This window comes from Vespula vulgaris, chromosome 4 (assembly GCF_905475345.1).
Source record: "Vespula vulgaris chromosome 4, iyVesVulg1.1, whole genome shotgun sequence".
Classification (NCBI taxonomy): domain Eukaryota; kingdom Metazoa; phylum Arthropoda; class Insecta; order Hymenoptera; family Vespidae; genus Vespula; species Vespula vulgaris.
In genome coordinates this window covers 8,440,001-8,467,632 of record NC_066589.1, presented here as the reverse complement: position 1 = coordinate 8,467,632, position 27,632 = coordinate 8,440,001, and the positions used below count along the sequence as shown (strand labels likewise).

The following is a 27,632-nucleotide window of genomic DNA, read 5'->3' as shown; positions in this document are numbered from 1 at the left end:
GGACGTTTCTCAAAGTGTATTGTCGACCAATCGGAGTATCGCATTCGTCACAGTTAATTCTCCGTGGTGCAGAGGCGGACTGTTTTAATTAGAGAATCTAATTGATGGTCGGTGCCTGGCGTGGCGGGCTTAGCTGCCGAGCGACCCATAAACGACTTCTTAGACCGACGCACCTGGCCGGCCATGGTGTTAATTACTCTCCTTCTGTGGCCTGCTCCTTCTTCTTCTTCTTCTTCTTCCTCCTCATCCTCGTCCTCGTCCTCATCCTCGTCCTCATCTCTCTCTCTCTCTCTCTCTCTCTCTCTCTCTCTCTCTCTCTCTCTCTCTCTTTCTCTGTTTTTTTTCTTTTCTTTCGTTTTTTTTTCCTTCCTTTTACCTTCCACCTTCGGACGTTCCTTGTCCGTGAATGGCCACGAAGAAGAAGAAGAAGGACACGCGCGGCGAGACGAAAGATGAAAAAGGAAAAAAAATTTAAAGAAGAGGAGAGAAGAGAAGAGAAGAGAAAGAGCAACAAGTGTCCCCCGTCGCGAGGCGCAAAAGCATTCCTAATTACGCCCCTGCCCTCGAAGCGAAACGAGACAAAAAGCCCCTTGATTACATTTTCGTATAATTTCATCGTGCGGCTCGCGCCATTAACAGAGAGAAGAGAAGCGGCGCACCCCGCGCAAATTAGATCGATTCCTTAATGCCTCCGGCCAAGTAATTGGTTCTCATTCTCGGAAGCTGACGGTGAAATCGGATATCTGTCTCTCTCTTTCGCTGATGCTCGTTCTGGTCGACCGGTCGAGAAAGAGAGAGAGAGAAAGATACAGGTAATTGCCTTCGCGACGACGCGTCTCACAGCGAAAAGGCGACTCGTCTAAGAAAATATCGTTAATATAAGTTCGATAACGACGAGATTTTATTCGTTAAATTGCGATCTTTTAGTGTAGGGTTCTTCGATCAAAAAAAAAAAAAAAGATGTTCAAACGTTTCGTATTCGGCGATAATAAGTTGGATTGATAATGGTAATGCCATGATAATTAAGAGTAACCTTTTTCGTTACGATGATCTTCAATGGAAATAATTAAATAAATAAATAAATGAATAAATAAATAAATAAATGAGTGAATAAATAAATAAATAAAATGAGAAGTAATGAGTCGAATGACGTTGATATTTCTTCGCAGTGGTACACGGTAGACACCAGCAAGATACGAGACGATTTGCTAAAGCTATGGGTTCCTCTGGGTGCGGGTCCCTGCCGGGACCAGCCGGATAAAGCCACTGAGATTTTCTTGATGAGATCCACCGAGAGGTCTGACTCTTTGCCACTGCAAGCCTGGCATTCGTTGGCAAGATCGGCCCTCTCTTGGTTCATCAGTCGCACCTCCATCAATGGGTAAGTCGCTTTGACCAAAGTACAATTAACCTCTCTCTCTCTCTCTGTCTCAACAAAAAAAAAAGAATAAATAAAAAAAAAGAAAGAAAGTAATTCCCTTGAAATTGATCCTCTCTTTAGAACAATAAATAACTGGACGATTGAAAACAACAACTACAAAAGCAAAATAATTGTACAATACCAGCGTGTTCTCTTCGATAGAGCGAAATGGAGAAGGGATTTAATTTGAGGAAAATTCTCTGATCTCGTGAAAAGCCCAATGAAAATTTGTTAATAAGAGATTCCTGTTATTTTGGTATATCCTTAGGCTAGTGCAAAAGCAAGACCTACCAAAGGTAGGATCGTTTGCGAGGTGATGAAAGGGGGCCTTCCCTTCTCTCCAGTTAATTAATAACCACGAAGATACGATCTCCGCCTATCTCACTGTCCGTATAGTCTCGACAAGCTGGTGGCAAAGGCCCTGCCATGCCCGTTCCCTTTCCCCCTCGTTTCACCGACCGTAGTGGAACCTTCTCTATCTCATTCTCTCTTTCTCTCTCTCTCTCTCTTTCTTCTCTCGAGTGTTCTCTCTTTCCATCTCACCTGGCGAGGTGGTCCGCCGAGAGGAGGCAAAGAGAGAAAGAGAGAGAGAGAGAGAGAGAGAGAGAGATGGAAAACAGGGGAGAGAAAGAGCCACGGTTATTGATGGCCAGCTTTGTTTGCCCTCGAACCGTTTATTAAAATCCAACGCGGGTGATTAACCTCTTCTCGAGGCGCGTCGTCCTGCCAGCTACCATGCGAAACACCTCCGCAGCCGCCTCGTCCGTTTATTAAAATCCACCGTGGCTATGGTGGTTCTGGCTACTAGGCGGGTACAGGATCGTTCGTTCCTTCGTTAATCGTTCGGATCGAAGGAACGTCTAAATCCTTTCTAAATCTTGATCTAACTATTTCGAGTAAAACGTGTTCGTGTATACTCGGTATACTTGCTCTTATATCTACTTGTTCTTGTATTTAAAAAGGAAAAGAAAAAAAAAGAAGAAAAAGAGGTAAAGACAAATAGGATCTCTTGATAGAGAGAGAGAGAGAGAGAGAGAGAAGGAGGAAGAGAGAGGATACTTTTCCGTGACAAAAGTTAAAAGTAAGAGTCAGAACTAAGAAAGGTAATTCACGGTGAAAATCTACGACGACTGAGTCACCTGGATGACGTTCGCATGACGTTACTACGCGCTCCTGCTGAGAGTATTAATTACGTTCTCTCCGTGGTTGATCCTGCAGCTTCTCTTCGCTTCATTTTCTTTCTCTCTCTCTCTCTCTCTCTCTCTCTTTCTCTCTTTCTCACGTGACTCCTGACTACGAAGACCGCGGGCTCTCGCAAATTAATCATAATTAGCGGCGAGATGTCCTCCATCAAAGTGCTGCTTCTTCTTTCTTTTGAAAAAGAGAGAGAGAGAGAGAAAGAGAGAAAGAAAAAAAAATAAAACGAGAAGGACGAATTAACGTAGAATGATGAAAAGGGAGAAACAGGGATAGAGAAAGAGAGAAGATCGATAGGTCGAATACATATGTATATATATACCTATCTATCTACCTACCTACCTATCTATATACCTTATATATCCTTTCCAAATCCTCGAAAATTTCACTTCGTAATTTTCGACGCTTCAAAAGGCAGGTGAGATTGCTTTTGGTTTCTTCCATTCTCTGTGATTTCTGCAGGTATTCCAATGTCAATTAACATCGATCGAAACGGCAATACCATCATCCTCCAAACCGTAGACCAACGTCGTTATTATAGCTAATTGCTCAGCGGAAATCTAAAACTCCTCCCTCCGGTAGGAGTCTCTTCCTTCGAGGAATCCTTATTTTACACTCTCCGTCTGATCGGTATCTCGATGCAAATTCGGTTGTTAAAGGTATCGTTTGCTTCAGAGAAACCTCGGTAATTACTAGCTGTCTGTCTACTATTGCAATAATCGTCGAGTCGTCCTTTGCTTTTGTAATTTCTCGAGTCTCTTCGAAGGATCGATCGACGTGAACTTCTCTTTTTATTACGCTTTCTCTCTCTCTCTCTCTCTTCTATTTTTATTTTTTTTCACTATTTACTTATATATATATATATATATATATATATATAAAATGATATATATATATATACATATATGAGATCACGTTTTAATAGTAAAAGGTATGTGCATGTCTATCATCGAGTATAAATGAAGGATCGAAAAATTTGAAAAGAGACGTAAAAGTGACACGTTCCCGTCGAAGTCAAATCAACGAAGATAGAAATAGAAAGAGAGAGAAAGAGAGAAAGAAAGATGGAGATTCTGCAGAGGTTCGCAAGAGCAGACGGGATGGCTCGATGGCCAGTTTTTGTCTCGATCTCCGGCGTTGCAGGGAGGATGAGATAAAAGAGGAGGAGAAGGAGGAGGAGGAGGAGGAGGAGGAGGAGGAGGATGCCGAAGTGGCTTGAAGGCACTCGGATGAAGAGAGGAGTCCGTTTAGTCCCGCACGCCACCTGTTACCTCCCTGTCTCTTCACCGCTGAAGCTCCCTTTTTAAACTCCGAAGCGAAGGGTGACAGGAATCTTAGCTTTGTCCTTAATATCTCCGCCGAATGCATACTGCATACGAATGCGATCCCATCCTTTCGAGGGCCTTGATTCGAGCCCTTATTTGCCCTATTCCTGTGGAATCCAGCTTTAAACTTTTTTCTTAACTCTTTCGCTTTTCTTCTCCTCCTCCTCCTCCTCCTCCTCCTCCTCCATCTCCTCTTTCTCCTCCTACTCCCACTCCTACTCCTACTCTTCCTCCTCTTTCTCTTCTTCTTCTTCTTCTTCCTCCTCCTCCTCCTCCTCCTTCTTAGCTTCACCTAAGTGTTTTCTTTTCTCTTTTTCAAGTTGACGAATGGCGTGTCCCCGAACCTCCCTCTCTCCCTCCCCCATCCACCCTCTTTCTTGCGCAAAATCAATGATCGCAAAACGTTAGATAGATCATCATTTCTATCTTTCGATTTTCTCATGATTATTATGACGAATCGTTGCCGAACCTAACGCGCGTAGCATCTCAGGAACGTTTCTCTTACGGTAGGTGCAGTTCATTGAACGTATCTCATCGTCATGACAATCCGGATATGGACATAACGTTGTCGTCGTCGTCGTCGTCGTCGTCGTCGTCGTCGTTATCGTTGTCGTAGTCGTTGTCTCGGGCTATACGGAAAGAGGTAAATACGATTTTAATGAGCGAACAGGAGAGCCACGTGTAATTTCGTATCGCGTGGGAATCGGGCTATACCTTTTTTCGTTAACACGAATCGCTCATTTTCCGGAAGCAACGTCGGGAACAAATGTTGGCGGGAAAAGATTACGCCGATTATCTCTGACGAGCCTGACCAAGGGTTAGAGCCCGAGCTCTTACAACTTATCGTCGAATAAGTCGATGATTTAGACACTATGACGGTAGACCATCTGTCCCCCACGTGACAGAATATGGGAACCTGAGATGAAATCAATAAGTGGAAAAAACAAGTAAAAGACAAATAAATAAATAAAGATAATAAAATTTTCAAAAAAAAAAGGAAATTGACGGACCACCGTCTTCAATAATTACTACTACTCATTACGCCTACGATCACATCTGTAAAATTTTATTTTTCAACTGAACTCGAACTCGTAATTTAATATTCATCAATGAAGATCAAACGAACAAATTAATATATTAATATTTAATATAGAAATATATTTATTTGAAGGTTTTAATCCACGTAAGAAAATAGAAAGAAATATTGTCGTTCTTGTCTCTTGAAAGCTACCTTCGATCTCTCTCTCTCTCTCTCTCTCTCTCTCTCTCTCTCTCTCTCTCTTTCTCTCTCTTTCTCTTTTACTATCCCCACAGCATCCTCCGATTGGTCCGTCGAGACAGCCGTTAGTTCGTTGGTCAGTAATTATCATTAGCGCGTTTGCGCGGCGAGGGTCGGCCGTTGGTGTTTTCTTCCGATTGGCAACCCTCTCCGTAATTAATCGAAAAGCGCAGGCGCGGCTCCTCGCACCCTCGAAGGAAAACGTATCGGCACCGCCTCACCTCTCTCTCTATCTCTTTCTATCTCTCTTTTTCTCTCTGTCTTCTAACCCTCTCAGATACAAGAAAGAGAAGAAAATTCTTCTCTATCTTTATCTGCCTTTAGAAACTTTCTTCTCTCGTGGTTGGAGCATCGACGCCCCAATCGTTAATTAAAACCCAGTGGGTGGCGTTTCCTCAAAAGAGAAAGAGTGAGAATGAAAGAGAAAGAGAGAGAGAGAGAGAGAGATAAGGATAGAGGAGTTTGCGCCGTGCTAATTGCTCATTAACCCTTTTAGAATCGTGCACCGCCCAGGGAGTGGCCAAACTCGTCTGACAGTCTTTTAACTTGAAGCAAAAAGGGGGCGTTTACAATTTCATCGAATTATTTCTATTTGCTCGTACTACCTCATTCTCCTTTAAGATTGGTAATTGAATTAATTAACCAGTGGATAAATACGATGAAGATAATTGAGACTCTTGTTGTTGTTGTTCTTTTCGAGTTAGAGATCCTTATGATTGCGCTCATTAATTTTAAAAGATATTTTTTATGGGACGTGAGGCATTACGTTGTTGATTGTGAAGGGTAGTATTTTTTGTTATTACCCTTTTACGAGTAACACGCGAAGTGTATATTATATTTTTAATTGAAAATGTCCCTTTACCTTGACAAAATGAAATGTCACCGGATGTCAAAGCCACCCTCCCTTTGTGTTGCACGTGAATTAGATGTTCGTTTCAAGCTCTCCTTCTACTTTCTAAAAGGGTTGCATTAAGGATCGTTTAGTATTTTCATTTTTACAAAACATATATACGCACATACATATATATATATATATATATATATATATATATATGTACGTTCGATCGATCATCCAGGCGCAACCCTGAACGTATCAAAGGTAAAAATACATCGACGTGATCCTCGCAAACGCGATCGAAGAGTCCTTTAGCGTTCACGTAAAAACTGGACACGACTTCTATCCTTCTCTCTCTTTCCTCGTTCGTCTATAGACGCGTCCACCTTAACAAATACCCCTCTTGACTTCATCGATTCCATGGTTGCTCGTATCGACTACCATCTTTCTTTTATTGATATCCAATTTTTTATTGAATTTTTTTCGAATTAAAAAGAAAAAGGAGAGAAGAAAAAAAAACAGAAAAAAAGAGCATAGGACAGAGCTTAGATGAAAAAAGAAAAGGATAATTGGTTAAATTTTTTTTTTTAGAAACGTTGGTAATGTTACTAGTAAAAGAAAGAAAAAAAGAAAGAAGAAAGTTTATTATTGACGATAATTCGAAAACTTTTATAATCCCCGAAATTATTCTCGCTTGGTGAGAATAAAATTACGCGAGTTAGAAAAAGAGAGAGAAAACGAGAGATTGAAGGAAAAGTCAACTAAGTTTTTTGTCGCTTAATAAAGACTGGCAGACGTCATTGCGTTTTCTCTGAAGTGTCTCTTCTAAAAGTAAAAAGGCCACGTTTTATTCCGAGATGGTTGGATCTTGTTGAACGACGAGGACCACCGCACGACGCCCATAGTTTCTTCCTTTACGTTCCTTTACGACTCTCGACGGTGGTTTCCCGAGCCTCGCGCTCGAATCACGGTGTTTAAAGTGGTCTAAAATTCAGAAACGTTCTTACAAACGTACCATTGGGATTTGCGCGATGCGAAAGTACTATTTTTTTTATGATGGTAACAACTATAATAAAAAAGAAAAGGAAAAAGGAAAAGAAATATTATACGTTCATATTATGAAGGGAACAAAATCGCAAAGAAAAATTGACGATGTATGTGTGCGTATACACACACACACACACACACACACACACACACCTATGTAATTAAAAGATATGGTAAAAAAAAGAAAGAAAAAGAAATTTCAAAGATATCGAATCGTTATTACTAAAAAAAAAAAAATATCTCTTCCTTTTTTTTGCCGAAAGAAAAAAAAAAGGAGAGCTGCTAGAGAGATTAGAATACACGGCTCGCACGAATCCCGCACGAAGAAGCGAGCTCGACACGACGAAGGATTTTACGATCCTACTTAATTCCATTTACCTCGCGCTCCTTTATCGATCGATCGACGATCGTAAAATCCGATGCAGCGTCGCTGGGATCGGCTTTGGAATACTGCGGAAGATCTCGAAGAAACGAGTGAGATAGAAAGAGAGAGAGAAAGAGTAACGAAGTAATAGTAGTAGTACTAGTAATATAATAGTAGTAGCAGCCGGAGCAGCATAGTAGTAGTATTACTAGTAGTTTCTCGCGAGTCGAGCCGAGAAATTAAAAGACGTAGGAGAAAAGAAACGAGCAGGTCGGCGAATCGAGTAGAGGGGTTGCTTTCTACAGGGACGAAACGAAAGCGATGTGTGAGGGTGGCCAGTATACTATGAGAGGGTTGGAAACGACAGGGATGGCTGTGAGGGAGGAGAAGAGAAAAGAGAAGAGAAGAGAAGAAAAAGGAAAGAGGATAGAAAAGAAAACGGAGGAGAAGAAGAAGAAGAAAAGTGTGCACGTATGCGTGTGTTCCCGAAAGACTCGCATAACGATCCCGTTTAAGAATCCTCCCTCTCTCTCTCTCTCTCTCTCTCTCTCTTTCTCATTCTCTCTATCTACCTATCTATCTCTCTCTCTCTCTCTTTCTCTTGCACACTGGTCGGCTATTCTCGCAAAGCCGAGCGAAATAACGGGCGAGCACACCCACCCTTCGACCATTCCTCCCTCCCACCCTCTCTCCTTTTCCCTCTCCCCCCTTAAACCCTCTCCTTTCCTTCCTCCTCCATCGTCGAAGAAGAGCATTTGCAAAACTCTGCCGGGTATAATAATAATTATTGTCCGTGAGCGAGTCCGGGCTCCCCCCCTCAGCCTCTTTCGCTCGTCTCCCTTTCTCTCTCTCTCTCTCTCTCTCTCTCTCTTTCTCTCTTTCTCTCTCCTCCGTCCAGCTCGACTCGGAGGGTCATCCTCCTACTCCGATCTCCGTCGATGGCGTGGCCTCCCCTCCAAATCTCGCGTACCGGGGTGGTCCGTGGTCCACGCCTACCAGCGCAGCATCCCTAGCACAGGGTGACGTGCCTTTCCTCCTATACTCCTCTCCTCTCCTCTCTTCTCCTCCTTCTCCTTCTCCTTCTCACACCCCCTCCGACAAGTAAAGGTGAGGAGGAGGAGGAAGAGGTTATAACTACGTCGAAAGAGAGAGAAAGAGAAACAGAGAGAGAAAGATAGAAGGATCGAAGAGAGGACTAACGAGACACCGTCGTCTTTCTCTCCCTCTTTTTCTCCCTCCTCTTACTCCTTCAGAGGACTCGCGAACTCTCGCGAAAACGACCGAGGACGACCGATTTCCCTTCTTCTTCTCTCTCGTCTCTCTTTCTCTCTCTCTCTCTCTCTTTCTCTCTCTCCCTCTCTCTCTCTCTCCTTCTCACGCTCACGCTCACTCCCTTCTTCCTTCTTCCCTTCCATTCGTCCAACGACAAGCACATATCTCTCGTTGTTGCGCGTGCGAAGCGAGGAGAGCAACGTCGATCGTGTAATAGCACGAAGGGGTGAGAGACTCGACGAGCCAGCCGTCGACTCTCCGTCGTTTCTGCTACTTGGACGGTGAAGGGTAGTATACCTCTCTCTCTCTCTCTCTCTATCTCTTTTTTTTCAAGATTTTCCTTCCTTCCTTCCTTCCTTCCTTCCTTCCTTCCTTCCTTCCTTCCTTCCTTCCTTCCTTCCTTCCTTCCTTCCTTCCTTCCTTCCTTCCTTCCTTCCTTCCTTTCTTCCATCCTTCCTTGATTCCTTTCTTCATTCCTTTCTTCATTCCTTTCTTTCTTTCTTTCTTTCTTATTTACTTTTACTTAGTTACTTACTTACTTACTTACTTACTTAGTTTCGTTGAATTCCATAGAATTCCATTTACCCGTCCATAGCCTTTACCGTAGGACTTGTCCGACTTGCTTTATCGTTCACCACCTTGACCTTTGACTCGAACGCACGACACACCATCTTTTATTTATCAAAGGATCCGAACAATAATGTTCTCTTTCTCTTCGAACGAAGAAATGAATCTTCTAAGAAAGAAATTCATATTTTTTTCCCCCTCTTTCTCTCTCTCTCTCTCTTTCTTTTTCTTTTTTTTATCACTATGTCTTTAGTAATTCGTAATTTCCAATATTACGAATAGAAAATTTTCTCCATCATCCTTCACTTCAAGTGTCGATAATCAGAGCGTATAAGAAGTATATATATAATTCTAATCGAAATTGTCATTCGTGATATTGTACTAAAAAAAAAGAAGAAGATGAATAAAAGAAAAGAAAGAAAAAAAAGTCAATTAATGTTTAATAAATAGGTACATAGAAGTCCGACGAAGAAGAAATATCAAAGCGTTATTAATCCTTACTCACAAGCAAAATACTTTTCGCATTTCTCTCTCTCTCTCTCTCTCTCTCTCTCTCTCTCTCTCTCTCTCTTTCTCTTTCTCTTTCTCTCTCTCTATCTATCTATCTATCTATCTATCTATCTCTATTTTTCTCGCTAACATCTTTACGTTCTTCTCTGTATCGCTATAAGTTATCGGCGCACGTGGAGCTCTCATGTACGTAGGTACGTTTCCGCGCGTCGTTCGACGAATACGTTCGATTCGAAGGGAGGAGGACTGCTGGACCGTAGGAAGAAGGGAATAAGGGGAGAAATGCGAAAGAGGAGAAATGAAGAAGAAGACAGAGAGAGAGAGACAGAGAAGAAGAAGAGAGAGGGAACAACAGCACGGATCGAAACCGAACGAACGAACGAACGAACGAACGAACGAAGGATTTGCAAACAATAGACCTGGAGCAGAGTGGATTCTTTAGATGGCGGTTTCGATACGCATCGCATTTACATATTATTGCTATTATTAGGTAAACGATCCTCCGAGCGCCTCTTTAACACTACGCGTTCGCTCGCTTACCCCCTCGAGGGTATTTTACGAGCGGCCAGCGTAGAGACCCCCGGCCGATAAAAGGCAAGAAGACACACTGAAACCGAAACTTTCTCTCCCTCTCTCTTTCTCTCTCTCTCTTTCTCTCTTTCTGTCTTTCTCTTTCTCTTTCAACCGATTGTAGGTGGACTCTGATGTAAATGATTCGACAACGACCAACATTCTTATCGATACATCTTCGATCATATATTCTATCGATCGATCTTACGCAAGAATACAATGATTTTCATGAACTTTCGAGATCACGATGAAACGTTAACGTTCTACCTTTTGCTAATATATTTCAATGATTTTCATGAACTTTCGGTGAATAACATTATAACGTTCTCTAACTCTTTTATTAGATTTAGATATGAACTTTCGTTTGAACCATGATCCGTGATTAATGATGAGTCGTGTTACATCGTTGTTAAAATAGAATATTGGGGAATGAAATAATGAAATAATTTTCAAAATCGTTTAATATATAACCAACCAGTATAACGTTAATCAAATTCTCTTTGAATCCGAAAAGATCTGAACGGTCGGCTATAAATCCAAGGATGTTCAGGGGGGAGAATGGTTCAGTTCTCTCTAGACCGCACGACGCCAGGACCGAAATTAAGGGCGCTTCTTTGGTCGGCCGCCCGTTACTTTTCTCTTCGTCTTTTCTCGGACAGGCCAAAGAGAACGAGCAAGGTGGACTAAAGTGGTCCGACGAGAACACGTTCCTGAGGGTAAATAAAAGGAACTGTTTTCTATGTGTGTATGTATGTGTGTGTGTGTCTGTATGCGCACGTATACGTGTACGTGTGTGTTCTTCCTCGAATTATCTGATGTTGACTAAATAAAAAATAAATAAAAAAGATATATATATATATATAGAAAATTTAAACATATTTAAAACATTCACGTAATAATCAAACGAATTAAAAAAATTAGAATATTTCTTGTCTGATAATTAAAAATATATAGAATATTTATACAATGACGATCTACGATAGAATGACATCGTTAATTATCCAATATGATCTGATTAACATTTTTATTTGTATCTTGGAGTTTTTGAAAGTTCAAATCCTCCGATAAATACTCCAATGCAATACTCTTAGAAACGAATCACGATTTACGTGTAAGAGTTCTCGCATCTGCTTCTTTCGATACGCTCCCTCCATCTCTTTCGCGTTGTCTCCCTCGTCGCCAGTGGTGGTTACAAGGCGTTGCTGGCTCGACGTTACGAGCAAAACGAAGAATGTAAAGGACAGAAGGCAGGAAAGAAAAAGAGGGAGAGAGAGAGAGAAAAAAAAAGAAGAAGAACCATGTGGTAAGGAGAAAGATAGAGAAGCTTCGAGGATGCTACGAACAATGCGGCAAGTAGGGTCTCCGAGTGCTTTCCTCAGCCAGAACTCTTCTTCTTTTTTTCTCTCTCTTTTTCTCTCTTTTTCTTATTTTTATTTATTATTCAATGGGGGCCAGGAGGTGCTCGTTAATCGATGCCACCGGTCCAGTCGAACGCGCGGGGAGGATAGGGAATGAAGCTGAAAGAAGAGCAAATCGAGGAGAAGCATCGGTGGAAGAGGAGAGTCCTGGACCACCATCGCCTTATTTATAACGCCGAGGGTAACCAAACGCATGATCAAAATTCCGCGTTCCTCGTAACAGGCATTGATCGATTTCCTTCGTGAATTTAGTTCGCACGAGTATCTATCAAAGACACTCTCGGGTATTTCAAAATGTAACCGTGGATCTTGAAAATGCTTAAAATCATCATCGATTTCATATATATGTGTATATAGATCAAAAAGAGAGAGAGAGAGAGAAAGAGAGAGAGAGATAAATATGCTAAGTTTCTGTTTGTTTTATATCACAGATTATTAGGCCGAGGTTCAATGCACGTCTTCTCCAGCGAGCAATTCGAAAAATTGATGGAAGCTAGCGGGTTCAAAGGTCCTTGGAATTCACTCGTAGATTTGGGAGCTGGCGATGGTGCTACCACTGCACACGTGGCTCATCTATTCGATAGAGTATACGCTACGGATATTTCGCCACCTATGAGATGGGCATTGTCCAAACGAAAATTCACGTATGTAGAAAAATGATCGATTTATATTTTTCCGTAAGATAGCTGGCATATTCATTTTCTACGTAGATCGAGAATAGATTTCTACAGAGAGAAAGTATAGAAAACAAAATTTATTACATCGAATTGATTGAAGTAGAAGTTTACGATACTTTTATATCCTCGCGTCTGAGGACGTAACAGTTCCCGATGGTTACTCGAATTTTAAGTGAGCGAGCGAAGGGTGCGATGTACTCGTATAACATTTTATAGACATTCGTTCGCCCTTTCCCAAAACGATTTTCAGTCGCGACTAAATCCTATCGAAGATATTTTCTTCCTCCTTTTCCTCCTACTCTTCTTCTTCTTCTTCCTCCTCCTCCTCCTCCTCCTCCTCCTCCTCCTCCTCCTACCAACTCCCAACTTCAGCCTCTGAAAATCTGTTTCGTGTGAAATTTCAAAGATAAAGGAAATATTTTCTACAGAGTATTGGACGTCGATAAATGGCACGAGGAAGCTGGCCCTTTCGACGTGATCCTTTGCTTGAATTTGCTCGATCGTTGCGATCGTCCAAACAGTTTGTTAAGACAATTCAGAACGTCCTTGACAGCAGGAGGTCGACTGGTGGTTGCCCTGGTATTACCTTTTAGTCCATACGTCGAAGTAGGTGAGAGAGGTGATCACAAACCATCGGAGTACCTACCAGTGAAGGGAAATGGCTTGGAAGGTCAGATCGCTGGACTAGTCGACAGAGTCTTCGCACCGTTGGGCCTAAGATGTTTGGCATGGAGTAAACTACCTTATCTATGCGAAGGTGACCTGGGTCAGGCTTATTACTTTCTCGACGACGTCGTCTTCGTCCTGGAAGTTGTACCAGTTAGTAAAAAAAAAAAAATCCTGCGAATTGTTGATAGCGAATGTCGTAGAATTCGACTGATCGAAGAAGGATCTTTTAGGACACGGTGTACAACGAATACGAAGATTACGTTAAGGAGATGCACGGTGAAACAAGGATTGGCCTAACTATATGACGGGAACCTAGGAAAAGGAAATATTCTATGGATCTGGATAACGTTATAAAGGCGAGTCACACTTGTAAAAACTTTAATAATCGCAGTAGTCATGGAATAGAATAATGCGAGAGTACAGAGGAGCAATACTGGCAAGCGACAACGAGAGCTTAGTGTGCAGACACAGGCGATAGCGTTGGTGCACGATATCGTTGATCGTGTCCGGTTTAATAACCGGATCGACGAACAACGGTGCGCAATTTACAATCATCTTACTGTCAAAGTTAGAGTGTGCTGTGTAACGTGTATGCGAATTACGGTATCGATAAAACGACGCGATAGAGAAGAACAATACGCTTTTTCGGATAGGTATATATCACTGAGGAACCTATCATACATCGATTTATAGGTCGTTTCGAAGGTCTACATTTCGATTGAACGATTACTCAGATATATATATACCTTACGGGTGCTCCTTTCCTCCCTTTTTTTTTCTTTCTCTTCCTTCCTTTTTCTCTTTCTTTTCTTTTCTTTCTCTCTCTCTCTTTTTTCTTCTCAATTTGGTATAGTTGCAAAGAGACTTAGTCATGGATATGCTTAATTACGTCGATAATCTTCGACAGCAAGACAAACGGTCACAAAGTTTGCGTGTTTGTTCTTTTTTTTTCTCTTTTTCTTTTCTTTTCTTCCTTTTTCTTTTTTTGTCGTTTTCCTTTTTTTATTTTTTTACTTTTTTATTTCTTTATTTTTTTGTTTTTTTTTTTTACCTTTTTCTTTTTTATTATGTATATATATATATTTTTTTTTTTATTTTTATTTTTCATCATTTTTCTTTTATAATAACTACTACGAGAGAAATGAGTCCATCTATTTAATCCAGAAATACACGGTAAGTGAATCGACGTACGCAATTCGTCGTTGTTGTTTGTTCAGCGTTTCGTATTTTAAACTAGCAGCTTCATATTGAAAGTATATAATCAACGCAAACGTGATCGGCACGATATTAGTAGCTGCAAATGCAGAAGACACATTCGTATAAACGTAATTAGAAAAAACGTTAGTATTTCGATAGTTATAATATAGAGACGCGTCCATATAAAATTTTGCTATTTTATAGCCAAAGTTATTAACGCTCATCGACCACGCACACTTAAACAAGATTTTTTTCACACGCACTCCAATGTCGTCACATTCGTATAATCGTGTGTATACACATTTATATTTAATATTAAATATTAATAAGAAAGAGAAGGAAACATTTCACCATCGTAGAAATGCGTTTATAACGATGAAATTTCAAACTATTACTTTCTCTCTCTCTCTCTCTCACTCTCTCTCTCTCTCTCTCTCTCTCTCTCTCTCTCTCTCTCTCTCTCTCTCTCTCTCTCTCTCTCTCTCTCTCTCTCTCTCTCTCTCTCTCTCTCTCTCTCTCTCTCTCTCTCTCTCTCTCACAATCTTTCTCTCTCTCTTTTTTTTATCAACAACAAAATCTAATGAAAAATATTATTTAAAAGGACCTAATTTTTATAAATTACGTTGTGGTATCGATCGACAGAGGTAAAAAAGTTTCTAATCAATATTCGATAGACGATAAAAAATGATTTAACGTCGACGCCAACCACAATTTTAAAGACACAACTAGAATTTATTTTCTTTCGATGTTATCGTATAATAACGAAATAATTTATCATTCAACAAATATCTATCGGCTTTTTTTTTTTTCTTTTTTCAATCAAGTCTAATGTGCAAACCACGTGTCACACGTTACCTATGGAGCTTATATATCGTGTTATTACCTATACTTCCTCTTATACATAGATTGTAGACATTTATAATTAATAAAACTAGAAATAACAACAATATATATGTTTTTCTTTATAACTCTACAAATAAATATTAAAACAAATGCACCTTTCGAGAGAATGCAAAGATGCGTATTTAGTAATAATCATAAACGTTGAACTCTCGATCAGATCTCTCTTTTTCATTTTTATATAACATAAATAATAAATTCTTTTCTCTCTCTCTTTCTCTCTCTCTCTCTTTCTCTCTCTCTTTCTCCCTCTCTTTCTCTCTCACTCTCTCTCTCTCTCTTACTAAGTTTAACAAACATACAAAATCTAAATAATACAATGAGTATTTATGGAATCACAATTCCTTCTTTGTGCTTTAAAGCTTCCAATGCATCGTCGTGTGTAATATTTGTCCGATCGTACGAATTATAAAATCTTAAATTTACCACAGATTAATGTCTATTCTTTGCACCGATGATAATTATAAATCCGTAAATGTATACATATAGATCATTTTTAGAAAACTGTAATATATTTTTAATCAGGTAATCATTGGAACACAAGTGGCGAGTTATTAAAATAATCTACAATATCAACTATAAATAGACGAGAACATAACCGATTCGATTTATATAAGCTCCATAGGTAAATTTCTAACGTAAAATCAAATGATAATAACAAGGTAATGCTAAACCTGAATTTCTAATTTAACGCCGTGAGTTATTCTCATTTCTACATATAAATTTCTTTGCTACCCACGTTTATCACAGTCCACGCATGACTCGTTTTGTCTCTTAGTATTTGAAGTCCTAAATGCCAACAACTTTGAGCAATCCTTTTGGGTTGTTTATAATAAATTAAACAACCCTCTCATATACACTTTCTGACTAGAACACCATAGAGCGCAAAGACGAAACATTGGTCTTATACTATTTAAGCTAGGACTATTATCTAGTCTAGCTTGCGCTGTTCGCATAATTCTTCTAATCCACCAGCTTTTCTATAGAAAATAAAATGTGTAACTTTTGTTATGAATATTCTTTAAATATTCTTTTTTGTCATATTATTATTGTATATGTACTTACAATGCCGGAAGATAAGGAGTACCGGTATGATCTAACCGATGTTTATCTTCATTTTTCCAGCTCACGATTGGTATAATAGGTGGTGGTATAATACTTCTCAGAGATTGTACAAGCTGTATCGTATCGACCAAAGCTGCGCCGATTAATAATACCAATTAATCAATGCAACGATAAACATCACAATGAAAGAAAGAAATATGTAAGCAAAAATTACAAAATAAATTAATCGATATTAGTGGCCATTACTACTTTTTTTTTTTGGTTTCAAAAATCTACTATAATATATTTAATCATATCTAATACAATATGAAACTAACATGTGCCACGAATAATAAATATAATAAATATAAAAAAAATATAAATATATATTTTATATATATATAAAATATATAAAATATATATATATATATGGAATTAAAAAATAGTGTGATTACTTTTTTGTAATGCTTCAGATTGTTTTCCATATGGTTTGCACATTGCAGGACGTATACAAGCCTTCATCCTGGCCGTGTTTTTTATAACTTCTGTATAAGCTCTAATTATCTTTTCTTGTCCAACTAAATCAAAAATCATAAAAGTTAGTAAGTAAAACATCCGCTTACTCTAATATAAAAAAAAAAAACGATATTTTTTTATCCATTTTCAATTTACCTTCCAAGTTAGAAGAACTCGAACGTGAACCCTTTTCATTTTCTAACGACCAAGCACCATTGTGTAAAGCTAACAGATCTTTATTTGCATTGCTTAAACTTTGAAGATTACCTAGCCCAAGTCCACTAAGACTGTCCAAATTATCCAGATTTGTTCGTAAAAATTCTGTTAATTTGTGATCAGATATAGGAATATTAGATATTAGTGACTCATAATGCTGTTTATTGGTTGATACTTTTTTTTCTTGAGACACAGGCCGATGTGGAATATTTAAAGATGGACGGCTCGGTGGACGTTGTATATTCATTTGGTTTCCACCACCTCTCATTTCTGACATGTCTGCACCAGTTCCGATGGGTAAGTGCGTATTAGGATTAGCACCGCTTAAAGCCTGTTATAAAAAGTAATAAAATATTTATTACACACGCGCCGATCATGGTCTTGTAATAAGACAGAAAAGATTATACGCTTACCGGTTGAAAGTCTGTATTATGCGGAAAACCTGTACGTAAGAGGGATGTGGTAGCTTCATTCTCTTGAATATACGTAGGTGCCATGTGGCCCATCTTTTGCATCTCGAACTGATTCTTATACCGACAAGCTGGATTTGGACAATTCTGTACAACCTCGATGATAAATTCCTTCTCCATTCCAAAATATTCTCGTCCGATTGTATAAGATTCCATAACGGCCCTAACTGTTCCCTCGAGTCCCAAATGTATACCCTGTGGCCCAGTTATGTGCTTCATCATCACAGCATTGGCAAAATGTTCATAAGGTAATATTATTTTCCCATTTTCTCTCAAAACTAATCTTCCTTGTGAATCTACCGCCATTCTAGATGCCATCATTCTGTATATACGTTAAAAATAATATTAAAGATAACTCTTCGTCGATCAAGCAAGAAGAATATAAAATATATGGATATATCAAAAAAGAATATATTTATTCTTACTGTAAGTACGCAGCACTTGGTATTATAGATCCATCCTTGTATTCGGCTATGCATTGTAACAATTCAATGCTAGGATTCCAACTTTTAGTTTGCAAATATGCTTGAATTAACATATACGTTTTCTCTGTTACATATCCCGCACTGCTGGGGTTACCAGGATATCCAGAACCTCCACCCGGTGGACCCATCTCTGTTTGCATACCTTTGGCAACAATATTTTTCATAGTTTCTGCCAAGTCCATTCTATATACAAAATAAAGTCAATAATAAAACCTCGTCATATAATCAATTGAACGATCTTTGCATTAACAGAAACTATAAAATTAAAGCGTTTAGTCTGATCCTTAAATTTTCTTGTATGCATACGTGTGTAAGATCAAAGTTACATGAGATGGGAAAAGAAAGAGAAAGAGGGCAAGAAAAAGAAATATCAAAAATGCTTTCAAGTAAATTTATATATCTCTGAAGAAAAATCATAGAAATCGTTACGACTACGATACAATTCGTGGAAGAAAAAATGGATTGTTCTAACAAAGAAAGAAAGAAAGAAAAAAAAAGAAGTATATAGTGGGTGGTTCATAGCGAAGAGAGATCACGCATTCTTCAAAATGAGGCAGTCGCACGTGCAACAGGGCGCATCAGGGCTAAAGATTCGTGCAACAATCGCATACACTGTCGCCGAACGAGGTAGTTAGTATATAGATTCTAGCCATCGATATATCGGCAACAGTGGCGATCGTTATCGAAAACTTGAATGGTCTTACGTATTCGGCCATTGTTATCGCCAGAGCGTGCCAGGGTGCGGAGGCAACGAAACGATAAAAAAACATTTGTACGAGCCACCGCCCCCCTTTAAGAAAAGCGGGAGGGGAACGAACGTTTTCTCAGGACTCACCCCGCACCGGGCAGCCAACTCCTTTCACTCGCACTATCGACAGGAAGCTGGCAACGGCGACGACACCCGTTCGCTCCCTAATCGTTTCTATTCGACATGTTACCGCGATTAATTAATCCCCGTTCGTATTTGCAAATAACATAAATCGCGATAATTATTTCCGCGAGTATAGTTTCGCCGGTTTACCGCGAGAGGCGCTCCCACCGCATTACTCCCTACACGCGACTACCTCTCCTCCCTCCACGTTACCTCCTTCTCTCTCCCCCCACCACTTTCCTTCCTTCCCACTCACCCGCACTCCTACCACCAATCTCTTTCTCTCGCCCACTCTCGCTCTAGCTCCGAAAACGGACTCATTGTTGCGCGCCGACTAGCGCGGACGCCGCTCGGCACAGGAGACGCGACGACGCTTTGCGCATTTATCAATATTACTTTATCTTTTGTTACTGATACTATATATGACAGTTCATACATATGCGCTACGTATGGACCGCTTTTAGCAACAGTGCGCAACGCGTAATTCCTTCCCACCACTTTGACTTTTTTCATCCATCCTTAACATCCATGTAACGTTAAAAGTACGATAGTATATGTATCGTAAATTAATGTTTATTAACGAATAATTGTCATATCGTTTATCGTCTATTTAATAATAGATAATGTTCATCGGTAAGACATATATATATATACGGGATATATAACCCGTACGAGTATTTATTTCGATATTTTTCATAATTATTTATATGGTTAAATGATCGGTTTAGTTGGTTAGTTCTAATATGTAACGAAATCGTACAAGGTTCGATATGATTGAGATTGTAACTCATATGTCGTAATATATGTTAGATTTGAACTTTGATATACTTGTAAATTCGTTGACCGGATTATTAATCGAATAGCAATGGTACCAATCGCAAAAATAATATCGTGACTGCCAATTGATAAATAAAAACATCCCTATTAAGCATAAACATGGCCTCGCGGTATAATCACGGTGTTCAGCGAGTTTTAGCAAAATTAGAAGCATCTATTAATTCAGAAAATTATTATGAAGCTCATCAAATGTACAGAACTTTATATTTCAGGTAAGTTTATTAGATCATTCGTGTGCACGATCAAACTATGATTTTCGTACGATCATTATGATCACCTAACCTTTTTGTCTAGATATCTCGGACAGAAAAAATATGCAGAATTATTGGAATTATTGTACAATGGATCTTTACTTTTGCTACAGCACGAACAGGTATTTTAAAAATGGAAAATATCATAAACGTAGCGAGCAAATTATTGAAAATATTTTTTCGATAAAACGAACATATTAGATTTGTATGCATGTAAAAAGTCGACATTTCTAATTATAGTCTTTATTTAAACTGTACTGACATAAACATTATGATATTTTATATACTATTTCAAAGTCATTTTTCTTCTATTTATATATTGCCTTGTATAGCTCTTGTTTATTCAATATCAATAAGAAAAATGATTCTAGAACATTCTATGGTAACTCATGAACATTTTGTAAATGTTATTTGTGTTAAAAATTATTAGAGAAACTGCCTTTTGAAGCACTAGTTATATATTACAATTATATTTTTGCAGCATGCTAGTGGAGCCGACTTAGGAATTTTACTGATAAACGTTTTAATGCAATCAGAGTCACAACCATCATCGGAATATTTTGAAAAAATAACACATTTGTTTAGTTTAATGAGTCCCTTTTCTCCTGAAAGAGAATCGTTTGTACAGTTGGCTCTTCGATGGAGTACGAAAGGAACAAATCATAAAACTGGAGACCCTGAATTACATCAAAGAATAGCACAAGTATTTTGGAGAGGTAAAAGAGAAAACAAAAAGATAAATAACGATAGTCTTAATTGACATACCATTGAACGCATTCCCTTTATTGTTTAGAGAAAAATTATTTAATGGCTAGACAACATTTCATATATAGTAAAGATGGTTCTGGATGTGCCGCAATGTTAGTAGAATTACATGAACAACGTGGATATTCAAATGAGATAGACCTTTTTATAGCCCAAGCAGTTTTGCAGTATGTATTCAAAAGTTATTTTTGATATATTAGAATTCTTTCACAATGCGATATTAATTTTATTTGTTTCATATCTTACAGATACCTTTGTTTACAAAATAAGAAAACTGCGCAAGAAGTATTTAATTCTTATACTTCTCGACATCCAAAAATAAATAGCGGTCCACCGTATCTTCTTCCTTTATTGAACTTTCTATTCTTTTTATTAAAAACAATTGATAGGTTAGTATATTTAAAGTACATAAAGAAATTTAAATCATAATTTTTAAATCCCCCTTTACATTATAATTTTAATTTCATTTTTCCAGCGGTAAATTAGGAGTTTTCACAGTTCTTTGCGATCAATATCAGATATCCTTGAACAGAGATCCCTGTTATCGCCAGTATTTAGATAAAATAGGCCAGTTGTTCTTCAATGTTCCACCACCACGTCCTCGTAATACTGGATTATTTGGGTCACTTTTGCAATCATTTTTTAATGGTTTAGAAGAAGAGGATTCCGACGATGAACAGCGAAATATAGCATCGACGTCGCACGCGACACAAGAACTTGACTGATTAAAGGTTAGACAACACTGGGCAGTGTGATACAAGTAGTAAATACTGAATCTTTTTTATGCCTTCGTCCCAGATATTTTCAGCTCCTGTATCTCTCCATCATATACCTGCAATCTTAAAATTTTAAAAGAAGTGGTGCAGTATAGATTTCAGGAAACAGATGCAGAAGCCTTAGGTATGAAAGTATGTGGGGGAAGAATGTCGAAAGGATTTTAAAAAATATTGTGGCATGTATATACTGAATTCAAAATAGCCCAAAAAATAATCTGTTTTATGTACTAATATTCCAGTTTTAAAGCAGTTTTAAATGGACAATGAATAAATACACGTCATTATGAAATATTAATACCTAGTTACAAATCATTTTGCACTAGCTGTAATGAATTCAGCAGATACAGGCTAATCACCGACTAAAACACGGTGATGAATATGTCATTAACAATAATGTCCTATTTATCATACATATAATCACTAAAGCATGTATTTGCGCGTAATTGTTAGATCAAAGATTTATTTTATATAAGCTACATCGCAAGACAAATAAACCTGACGTAATCGTAACATTGTAACTTCCGATATAAGATTCTTAATCACTCGTATAAATATTGAGTGTAAATTGTAATTTGTAGTAGCAAGCAATACTTATTTATTTTAATCTGCCATTACACAAAAATGGAACTTTTACAATTAACACTAATCTCTAATATTGCGTAAGTTAAAAAAAAAAGAAAAGAAAAGAAATAAAGTGGTCGTGAACAATGAAATGATAATATTAAAAATAATTATAATATTGGTGTAAAGAAAATTAAACAAAAACAAATAATGCTTAATTGAAATCTTAGATTTGTAATAAATACATTCGTATATATTATTCTATAAATATGTGTATATATATATAGAATATTCGGTTATTGCAAAAATAATGAATTTATTTCTTGTAATTTGTGGGTGTAATCATTGAAATATACATTTATGTTTCTTTTATTTCATGAAGAAATATGTTGTATCTTTGTCAAAAATAGAAAAAAAAAATTTGTTAATATAATTGTAAGTATATTTTATATAAAAAATATTTTTGCAATATTTAGAGTATTGATTGATAATTATTAAAAAAAACAAAAATTATGTTTTGGGGAAACAAAAACAAAATTATGTTTAAATTTTAAATATTCTTCATTATTTATGATTTCATTAAAAAAATGCTAATGTTACATCCAGAAATATACAATAAATTCAGGTATCTAATATTAGAAAACATAATTATCATATAACTGGCAGAAAGAAATAATGTACAAATATATACAATTATGTTTAAGATCCGCTAAAATTAACTCGAATCATTTAATCATTATTTTAAGATATTACAATTAAAACATTAAATATTAATAACAGCAAAGTTTTATAAAGCGAAGACACAAATTAATGGGCATAAATGACTTTGACCAGTTCCTGTATTCCTACTTTATTTTCGAACTAATTATAATTTGTCTAATATGATTGTTAATATCTGTAAAGAAGTCATTCATATCATGCTCTACAAAACAAAGATAAACTGCAGATGTTAGGTGTATAAATTGAGTGTGAAATTTATTATAAATGTATCAGTTATAGGCTTCATACCATAAATAAAATAATTAATGGATAAATAACAAATTAAACCATTTTAGCACGGTAACGAATTTATATATAGATATAAATAAATACATATAATATAAAGATAAATTTAGATAATTATTGACATGTACAATTTATGGTAGGAATTATCAGAGAACTACAGAAAAGAAAACTACAACTTAATATTTCGAAGATACTTTGTTATTTTTATTTTTTTTTTTTTTTCTTACAAATTCATGTAATAATAACAATATAATCTTGAGTGTAAAAACCCTCGGATATTGTGTGCAAAAAATATTACATTATAAATTATCACATATGTGTTATATAGTAAAAAATCAGTGAATATACTGAACTGCAATATGTAATGCAATCTATGATCCAGAACATTAGAAATAAATGCTAACTTTTAATTATTACTTTCTTATTTACATACCTTTTGAAGAAAAAAAGAATATATATGTATATTTGTTATAATTGAACATATTTAATATTTGCAAATGAACACATTTGATAAATTACTTTTTTTAAAAAAATCTATATTTATTAAATTATAACATAAAGTGATATTTTATTGACATACATATTTATAATAATAAGTAAATCTAACAAAAATAATATCAATTATTTTGGATATCAATCATTTCTGAATAATATACTAAAATACATAATACAACCTTTATAAAATATATTAATAATATACTAATTATAAAATTATTGTATATATTCAAAAAATATTCTTATTACTAAATATAAGGATTAGATTTATATGAGATTATTTGATAAAAATAATTAATATTGTTCAATTCCTGGGATTGGAAATTGATGAGAGAAAGTTTCTACTTTCTCTTTTAATACAGCAACTTTAGCTTTAATATCAGCATTAGTATTCAATACTTGCTTAAAGTCTGCAAGTTTAGGTCCAGAAATTTTCGTTATTTCTTTAGATAATAGTAATCCTAAAATACATACATACATATATATATATATATATATATATATATATATATATATATAAGTTTAATCAAGTTATTATATGATTAGATAAAACTACATTTTCATTTAGATAAGAACATGATATTAATTCACCTTTATCTATGAAATCCACAACTTTGTCTATGTCCTCTTCTTTAAGACCACGTGTAGTCAGTGCTGGTGTCCCTAATCTAATGCCACCAGGATTAAGTGCACTTTTATCGCCAGGAGCAGTATTCTTATTACATGCTATCGAAATTTCTTCTAAAATTTTTTCTGCTTTAGAACCTGTAATTCCAAAGGGCCTTAAATCTACTAATAACATATGAACATCGGTCCCTCCAGTGCTAATCTTATAACCAAGATTTTGTAAACCAGCACACAATCTCTTTGCATTAGCAATGACTTGTTTTTGATAAGCTAGAAATTCAGGTGTTTTAACTTGCTTCATTGTTGTAGCAATGGCAGCAATTGCATGATTATGAGGTCCACCTTGAAGTCCTGGGAATACTGCTTGATTAATTCTACTTTCTAAGTCATACATAATTTTTTGTCCATCTTTTGTAACACTTCTAACACCTTTCCTGTAAAAAATGACACCAGCACGAGGACCCCTGTTAAAACAAAAAAAAAAAAGAAACATTATAGTCACATATACATTAAGTTTACACGCATAAAATGTATGATACATTAAATTGTTTTGTAACATTTTGTATTAATTAACCTCAAAGTTTTATGAGTTGTAGTTGAGACAACGTCACTGTACTCGAATGGACTAGGAATTAAACCTGCTGCAACTAAACCGGACACATGAGCCATATCACTGAACAAGTAAGCGTTGTTCTGATCTGCAATTTCTCTAAATCTTTTATAATCTAAACATCTACTATAACAAGACACTCCTGCTATAATAACTTTTGGTTTAAACAATTGTGCTTCCTCTGCTAATTTATCATAATCAATTAAACCTGTTTCAGGATTAACTTTATAAGGCATTGATTCAAAAAAGATAGATGTTGCTGAAATCTTCTTGGTCGCAGTAAAAAATCCTAAAGAATACAATTACAATTATTATAAGAAATATAAAACTACAAACATACGATTCTTACCATGCGTAAGATGTCCTCCGTCAGGAAGATCTAAACCCATGATACGACCATGTGGTTCTAACAATCCTGTGTATACCGCAAAATTAGCAGGACTTCCTGAATAAGGTTGTACATTACATCCCCATTCTTCCGGATTTAAATTAAATGCCTCCAAAGATCGTTTCTGTGCTAACATTTCTATTTCATCTATGTATTCGTTTCCACCATAATATCTAGTATCGTCAGATCACAGATAAATTTTATCTTATTAGAATAAAATGAAATCTTAACGATGATGATATAAACTAAAACAATAGTATACCTTTGTCCAGGAAGACCTTCGCTATATTTATTATGAAGACAAGAACTTAAACATTGTAATACGCTAAGAGATGTAAAATTTTCACTGGCAATCATTTCAAGGCCAGAGTGTTGACGTTTTTTTTCTTTTTCCATTAACTTAAATAATTCTGGGTCCAGTTCCCAGACATTACCATATAGAATATTCGGCATCGTCTATCCCACAGTATGCAAATAAACAAAAAAAAAGAAAAAAAGAAAAATAATAAAAAAATTTTAACTGGCAAAAATCGTAAAGTGAAAATTTATTCGCACGTATATTTAAAAAGGAAAAAAAGACAACAACGACAAAAATTTGTTTATCGCGAATCTTAAGAACGTACTAACAATACGAAGGCTTCACGACGAATGATAAAATGTCCTACCTTATGTGAGTTTTATTTATTAATTTAATCTTATATATTACGAAAAATTTCGAGGATAACCCTTGACACGATTTATTGACTCAAATGCCTTTACAATGATAAACACATTTATTTATTTTACTTATCTTAAAACTTATGATCATTGTGAATTCGAATAAAAAATTAAAGATATTTGACATTTCCTACAAATCTTGCAAAATTAATTGATTATGAATCAAAATCTAAGAAAATTAATCGATTGTGCACGTTCTTATAATAAGCTTTCATTCTTATTGATTATTTAAATGATACAGTGATAAAAATTGTAATCTTTTCAAAATGAAAGATATTTATCATTAACGACATTTTTTGAAAGTTATCTTTCTATAAAATCAATCGGAATACGAACTGAATTTGGAAAAGATTTGAATTGTCAATTATTAAAAGGAAGATCGTTCGAAGCTTTTATAAATATTAATTATAAAATAATATATATATATATACACACATATGTTTAAAATATATATATGTACATATACACATATGTATAGATAAAAATAAGATGATTATAAGATAATTATTTAAAAGAAAGGAGAAAGGTTAATTTCTTACTTTTTGATTCGAAACGCCACAAGTGGTTGCACGTGTAGTAACATGGAAACTCTTATGGGAAGTGTAATGATCGTTAAAAATATATCCTTGAAGAATTTCGACGCCGTTCATGCCGCCTGCTCGTTTAAGAAGCAAGTTTTTTTGTACCAGTTGAAAGCCGCGACGATTTAAATTAAAGCACGTGCGAAACATTTTAAAATTCGACGATAGGGATAAACTAACGTAATTAAAATAATTTTCAATTACAAATGTTTCGAATAATTTTTATTGCTAACACACGGATCCAAAGATGGTTCACTTCTGATATTTGTACTTTACCTAATCTGTACTAGATAACTTTATGGGATAACCTAAAACAAATTTTGTAGATCGCGGGAAAAAAAAATTTGAAATTCGATAATAATTCGTTTACGAGATCATGAGCGATATATCTGAGTATAAACTCTGTTCCATATAAGGTTTCTGACTACTAATCTATTAGAGCAGAACCTTTCTAATTTTTCGCCGTTTTCACATCCTCCAGGAGAAAACACAAATCATTAAATTGTGAACGGAAAATAATCGATCTCCGTACGATGCGTTTCTCTAATCTTTTTTCTGAAATTCGTTCATTCCATTATCCCATTGATAAGAACCTACTCGAATTTGATGTGATAACGTACATACGTATATACGTATTAAAAAGTACAACACCATCTGTTAACGATATCCAACAACAACATCAATTTATTGATTAACGAAAAGAAAAAAAAAAAAAGAAAAAGAAGAAATAGAAAGAACAAAATATCTTCAAAATCTCAATGAATTTCTTATCTTAGATATCTATATCACAAAATTCAAGAAAATTCTTCAAGATACGATTAAAAAGAAACGATATGTGTGTATATATATATATATGTGTGTGTTCAATCGTCCAAGATCGACTACTTTCGAATACGTTCGTCAAACGAGAGAGTTATTTTGAAAGTAGTTTACCGATCCAACATACACAATCACAGATTATTTTATTACCCGTTGATTTTCCAGTTTGGTTAGTTCTCTTTAAACAATATTTTTATCACTAATAACGTTTTCCTTCGACTTGTACCGAGTTACTAGTTTCCACATAACCACGTTATCGTATTTGCATAACTCGATGCATGGGGTCGCAATACTTGGGTACTTCTTTCCTTTTTTCTTTTTTAATTTATTTTTACGCAACTGTTTTTACTC

General features: G+C 36.2%; 4 protein-coding genes across 13 annotated transcripts in view; 2 read left to right on the top strand and 2 right to left on the bottom strand.

Annotated features, from left to right (window-relative positions):
- The window catches only part of LOC127063353 (protein-L-histidine N-pros-methyltransferase), a 30,460-nt gene extending 12,253 nt beyond the window's left edge, over window positions 1–18,207 (top strand). Inside the window, exons 2-7 of one of the 5 annotated variants that reach the window (XM_050993024.1) lie at window positions 1,170–1,381; window positions 12,236–12,448; window positions 12,910–13,506; window positions 16,373–16,511; window positions 16,765–16,889; window positions 17,219–18,207. In XM_050993024.1, coding sequence (XP_050848981.1) covers window positions 1,170–1,381; window positions 12,236–12,448; window positions 12,910–13,447 — 963 coding nt within the window. In that variant the 3' untranslated portion in view covers window positions 13,448–13,506; window positions 16,373–16,511; window positions 16,765–16,889; window positions 17,219–18,207. Of the gene's footprint in view, window positions 1–1,169; window positions 1,382–12,235; window positions 12,449–12,909; window positions 13,507–16,372; window positions 16,894–17,218 lie in introns of all 5 variants that reach the window. The other 4 variants (XM_050993026.1, XM_050993023.1, XM_050993021.1 and 1 more) reach the window with 4 other exon arrangements.
- Window positions 13,512–19,230, bottom strand: LOC127063351 (uncharacterized). Of its 4 annotated transcripts, none has more exons than XM_050993018.1 (7): window positions 19,106–19,230; window positions 17,919–18,161; window positions 17,437–17,815; window positions 16,964–17,354; window positions 16,747–16,869; window positions 16,313–16,445; window positions 13,512–16,227 (listed from the first exon to the last, which is right to left on the bottom strand). In XM_050993018.1, the coding sequence occupies exons 2-7, from the start codon at window positions 18,158–18,160 to the stop codon at window positions 16,179–16,181; spliced, it is 1,317 nt and encodes a 438-aa protein (XP_050848975.1). In that variant the 5' UTR covers window position 18,161; window positions 19,106–19,230; the 3' UTR covers window positions 13,512–16,178. The 4 variants fall into 4 exon arrangements, with proteins under 4 accessions (XP_050848975.1, XP_050848974.1, XP_050848976.1 ...); XM_050993017.1 differs by lacking the exon at window positions 19,106–19,230 and adding an exon at window positions 18,814–19,004; XM_050993019.1 differs by lacking the exon at window positions 19,106–19,230 and adding an exon at window positions 18,683–18,819.
- Window positions 19,219–23,454, top strand: LOC127063354 (Golgi to ER traffic protein 4 homolog). Its single transcript, XM_050993027.1, has 6 exons — window positions 19,219–19,898; window positions 19,981–20,059; window positions 20,419–20,653; window positions 20,731–20,869; window positions 20,951–21,091; window positions 21,178–23,454. Exons 1-6 carry the CDS (start codon window positions 19,786–19,788, stop codon window positions 21,425–21,427), a joined length of 957 nt encoding a protein of 318 aa, XP_050848984.1. The 5' UTR covers window positions 19,219–19,785; the 3' UTR covers window positions 21,428–23,454.
- Window positions 23,455–23,823: 369 nt separating this feature from the next.
- LOC127063350 (serine hydroxymethyltransferase) overlaps window positions 23,824–27,632 on the bottom strand; it is a 3,854-nt gene continuing 45 nt past the window's right edge. Inside the window, exons 1-6 of one of the 3 annotated variants that reach the window (XM_050993015.1) lie at window positions 27,432–27,632; window positions 25,427–25,620; window positions 25,126–25,337; window positions 24,741–25,065; window positions 24,131–24,630; window positions 23,824–24,000 (exon numbers count right to left, since the gene is read on the bottom strand). The exon at window positions 27,432–27,632 is cut by the window's right edge and continues 45 nt beyond it. In XM_050993015.1, the coding sequence (XP_050848972.1) occupies window positions 23,834–24,000; window positions 24,131–24,630; window positions 24,741–25,065; window positions 25,126–25,337; window positions 25,427–25,617 (1,395 nt within the window). In that variant the 5' untranslated portion in view covers window positions 25,618–25,620; window positions 27,432–27,632 and the 3' untranslated portion in view covers window positions 23,824–23,833. Of the gene's footprint in view, window positions 24,001–24,130; window positions 24,631–24,740; window positions 25,066–25,125; window positions 25,338–25,426; window positions 25,621–25,829; window positions 26,094–26,420; window positions 27,378–27,431 lie in introns of those variants that run through there. The other 2 variants (XM_050993014.1, XM_050993016.1) reach the window with 2 other exon arrangements.